Source organism: Entamoeba dispar, genomic scaffold, assembly GCF_000209125.1.
Source record: "Entamoeba dispar SAW760 scf_1105229463837 genomic scaffold, whole genome shotgun sequence".
NCBI classification, from domain to species: Eukaryota; Evosea; order Mastigamoebida; family Endamoebidae; genus Entamoeba; species Entamoeba dispar.
The window spans coordinates 1,988-5,841 of NW_001855892.1; the positions used below are offsets into that span (position 1 = coordinate 1,988).

General features: G+C 32.4%; 4 protein-coding genes across 4 annotated transcripts, besides 5 other annotated features; 3 read left to right on the top strand and 1 right to left on the bottom strand.

Moving 5' to 3' along the window:
• Positions 1–290: 290 nt before the first annotated feature.
• EDI_327850 (uncharacterized protein) lies at positions 291–677 on the top strand (the record flags this gene model as incomplete). Its single annotated transcript, XM_001741655.1, has 1 exon — positions 291–677. The coding sequence occupies one exon, from the start codon at positions 291–293 to the stop codon at positions 675–677; it is 387 nt and encodes a 128-aa protein (XP_001741707.1).
• Positions 564–660: a microsatellite.
• Positions 678–759: a sequence feature (AT_rich).
• Positions 760–779: 20 nt separating this feature from the next.
• On the bottom strand, positions 780–1,082 carry EDI_327860 (uncharacterized protein; the record flags this gene model as incomplete). The annotated part of the gene is made up of 1 exon (XM_001741656.1): positions 780–1,082. The coding sequence occupies one exon, from the start codon at positions 1,080–1,082 to the stop codon at positions 780–782; it is 303 nt and encodes a 100-aa protein (XP_001741708.1).
• Positions 1,083–1,211: 129 nt separating this feature from the next.
• Positions 1,212–1,259: a microsatellite.
• A 1-nt stretch (position 1,260) lies between these two features.
• EDI_327870 (uncharacterized protein) lies at positions 1,261–1,665 on the top strand (the record flags this gene model as incomplete). The annotated part of the gene is made up of 1 exon (XM_001741657.1): positions 1,261–1,665. The coding sequence occupies one exon, from the start codon at positions 1,261–1,263 to the stop codon at positions 1,663–1,665; it is 405 nt and encodes a 134-aa protein (XP_001741709.1).
• An 18-nt stretch (positions 1,666–1,683) lies between these two features.
• Positions 1,684–1,739: a sequence feature (AT_rich).
• A 333-nt stretch (positions 1,740–2,072) lies between these two features.
• Positions 2,073–2,155: a microsatellite.
• A 105-nt stretch (positions 2,156–2,260) lies between these two features.
• Positions 2,261–3,718, top strand: EDI_327880 (uncharacterized protein; the record flags this gene model as incomplete). The annotated part of the gene is made up of 1 exon (XM_001741658.1): positions 2,261–3,718. One exon carries the CDS (start codon positions 2,261–2,263, stop codon positions 3,716–3,718), a length of 1,458 nt encoding a protein of 485 aa, XP_001741710.1.
• Positions 3,719–3,854: the final 136 nt, after the last annotated feature.

Below are 3,854 nucleotides of genomic sequence, written 5' to 3' on the forward strand. Positions count from 1 at the left end.
AATTGTTACAATAAGTATTATATAGGAGAATTGTTACACGTGACGTGGTAACCAATAAAGTATAGTAAAAGCCAATAGTAAAATATACTATTGGAAACTATACTTGATATGAGGTCATAATTATTGTAACCAATTTATTAGAGTCTAATTCTCGTAAGAATTCGGGAAACGTCATCCTAACGAGATCTTAGATAGGGTTACACCTACATTATAGTTAAATTATAGTTTAATAATAAACTATACTAATATTTAATGACCCTACCATCTAGATATGGTCATTAGATCAAGTAATGTACGGTACACCAAAAGGATATATTAGAAACATCTCAGAAGAAGAGACAGAAATAGAAGAAAGACCACTTATACTTGGAGATTTTAGTAGACTTATTAAGGATATTTCATTAATTAATGAGAAATGTAAAATACTAACAGGAGGTTGTGAATTAACGATCGGTGATTATCCATTTATTTCCGTGAAAAAGATATTAGAAGGACATATTGAGATTATAGACGAATTAGAAGAAGCTGTCAAATTATTCAAAAAGAATAATAATCTTCTTATTGATAAAATAAAAGAAGGTAAAAGAAGAGAGGAAAGAGAGAAAAGAATAGATGAAGCAGAGAAGAAGATTAAACAAGAGACAAAACCAGAGAGAAGAAAGACTAGACCTCTCTAGTTTAATTTAATTGATTTATTTTTAGAAAATGTTATTTATTTTTTGTTATTGTTTTCTAAAAATAAACAATTTGTTATTTAAACGCATAATTAGAAAAAGCATTCAATTAAAATGATCAATGTCTGGTTGATAGTAACCAGTACGAATAAGACTTAATAGATGGACCAGTGGTTTGGGGTCCATTAAATTAGAATCAACGTCCTTAATAAGGAAGTCGAGCCACATGAGTAAGTACTTAGTTGGTCTAAGGTTGTACTCATGGTCCCAAATACGGAACCAATAGACCAAACCGTAGAGTACTATCTCGGCGGTCTCATCTGTGGCTCGACTTAGCTGTTGCCTAACTTCCTTAGCAACAGCACTAAGAAGAACGGAGAGATTGGTCTTAGGTTGTCTATATTCCATTGAATGCCAATAACATTATTAGCTGCGTTTAAATAACAAATTAGTAGCTGATATGAGGTAGGATATGAGGTAGTAGATGACTATAAACTATACTTAATAATAAAAGTATAATAAGATAAAAATAGAAATTGTCTGTTTTGTCTCTCTGTCTGTCAAAATTGTCTGTTTGTCTGTTTGAATGCCTACCACATCTAGATATTTAAACAGTCACTTACGAATAAGAAACATCATGGAAGTCGAGGATAAGATACAAAGCACTAAAATGGAAAACGTTCAAGTAAACGATTTGAACGATTTCTTTATAGAAATGTTCGAGCTCAAGGACATTTGCGACGACTTTGTAGAGCTATTTAGAAAGGAGGAGCGATATTACTCCAACGAGGAGAAATACAATGAGCTCCTCGAAGAAGAAGCTATAATGCTTGATTCTATCCACAGCTTAACGGATGGAATAAAAGAACGCTATCCGAATGTAATAGAAGCATTTTATGAAAGAAGAATGCATCGGATGGAAGCCAAAATGATGAAAGCCTTCGATGAAGTGGCAAAGAAACCACGAATGCCAAAACAAGAAGATAAATAAATCTAATTGAATTCTTTCTAATAATTATTTTGTTTAATTAAAATTAAATGAAATAAAAAATAAATAATAAATTAGTCTTCAATATCGTTAACAAAATTGAAGTTCTCTAATAATTCCAATAAACCTCCAAGTTTATTAAAACGTTCGTCTTTTCTGCAAGAATCGACGAAACCTGTAATGTAAAAGAAGAGGATATCACTATAATTATAGTGCATCTCCTCAAATCTCCTCATAAAATATAAAATGGAATAGATTAGACACTTAGAGTCTAAATCTATATTCTCATTATCGAGGAGACCCTTACAGGTTTCGTCGATATCTTGCACGATACTTGAAAGAAGAGGGAACATTGAATGAGATAAAAAGAGTTCCAGTTAAATATAAAATAAAACGTATGGATGACGTAGCAAACAGACAAAAATAAATACAGAACAGACAGACAGACACCTCATAACAGACAGAACAGACAAAAAGACACCCATAACAGACAATATTAGGATTAATAGAAAATTCTGTATAATTTAAAAAGTAAACTCTTTATTACCATACCATCCAAACAAAAATGTCAGAAAACAAGTACTACCAATTCCGTAGCATGCATGGCTACGTGACAATAAATTTAAAAGAAAACGAAAAGCTTCCACCAGAGACCACAATAAAAAAAGCTATAGAGCAGTGGTGCTCCACCAAAAACAAGGAGGCCAAAATCAATTATGCAATTATGAGCACCACAACCAAAGGGCCCAACAAACACATACACATGTTCTTCCAACTGGAAGATACAGCGCATACGAGAAAAAAGCCTTTCATCCAGCTCAATGATGAAAGACACTTTATTAAATTTACCCCCATAACAGAAAACAAACATTACGATGGGAGTTTCAAAAACATTATAGAGTACATAAAAAACCAAAATAAGAAACACCCAGAAGAGGAGGCAATAATAAAGGAATTTGGCAAAATGAACATGGATAGGGGCCGTCTAGGAGATAAAGACATTGGAAAGGCTTTAAAGATGACCGATCTTGAAGAAGCTCACGCTTTTTTAAAAAGTATAAGCTTGAAAGGCTATATGAATAATGTAGCCAAATTTGATACAATGTGGAACCAAGAACATGATCGAGATAACACACACAGAATCCACATTAAGCTCCAACCATGGAAAGAGGACAATAGTCTCGTCAAAAATAGTCGTATTTGGTTGGATACAGCATTAAATGGAAACAAAAAACGTATTAAAACATTAGTATTAGTAAGTGATACCCGTATGGGTAAAACTGAATTCGTAAATGATTTATTAAAAAATCTAAAAGTAGATGAATTTAGAGGTAGGTTCATGATGGATGGACATAATGAAACGATTAAATACGACATTAGATTGTTTGATGACGCTAATCTAAACGACATTACATGGCCCGAATTTAAATCATTAATAAGCACACGAGGTGAACAAATTACCATTAATATTAAATATTCACATGCACGGGTTATTTCAGTTCCAACAATTCTTGTATTAAATCCAGGAAGTTGGAAATCATTACAAAATACAGCTAAAGAATTTGAAGATTTCGACTGGCTTGAGAAGAATACAGTTGTCTTATTTACTAAAGAGAAATTATATGTAGAGCCACCACCTAAAGCAGAACTAATACAGGATAAAAAGAAGTATGAAGGATTAGACCCAAAGCTTGTTGAGATGTTATTAGAAGATGCCGCTGAACAAATAAGCGAAGAAGAATTTAGTGATGATACTGTTGATAGTTTAGATAGTATAGTAGATCAAATGGAACAAGAAAGCTTACCACCTCCTTTACAACTAGATATACCAGAGGAAGTAGTACCAACTAAAAGAACAGCTGAAGATGACCACGAAATACAGAAGAGATTCTTCGACTTAACGAAGAACGTAATAACCGAAGAAGGAGATGATAGATACATAACAGTACAAAGTGGAAAGAAAATAAGAATAGCTGATAAAGATAGTACAGAAGAAGAAAGTGAAGATGATCCAGATGCTCTAGTAAACAATTGGAACACAGGTAATTTTAATTAACTGTTTTTTATAATTCATCTTTTATTTTTTATTCAACATGAGCTATTGGTATAGACCAAACGTATTCAGAAGAAGATGGGGTAGTTATGGAAGTATAAAAAATAATTGGTACTCCAATAACTACTCATAAATCAAT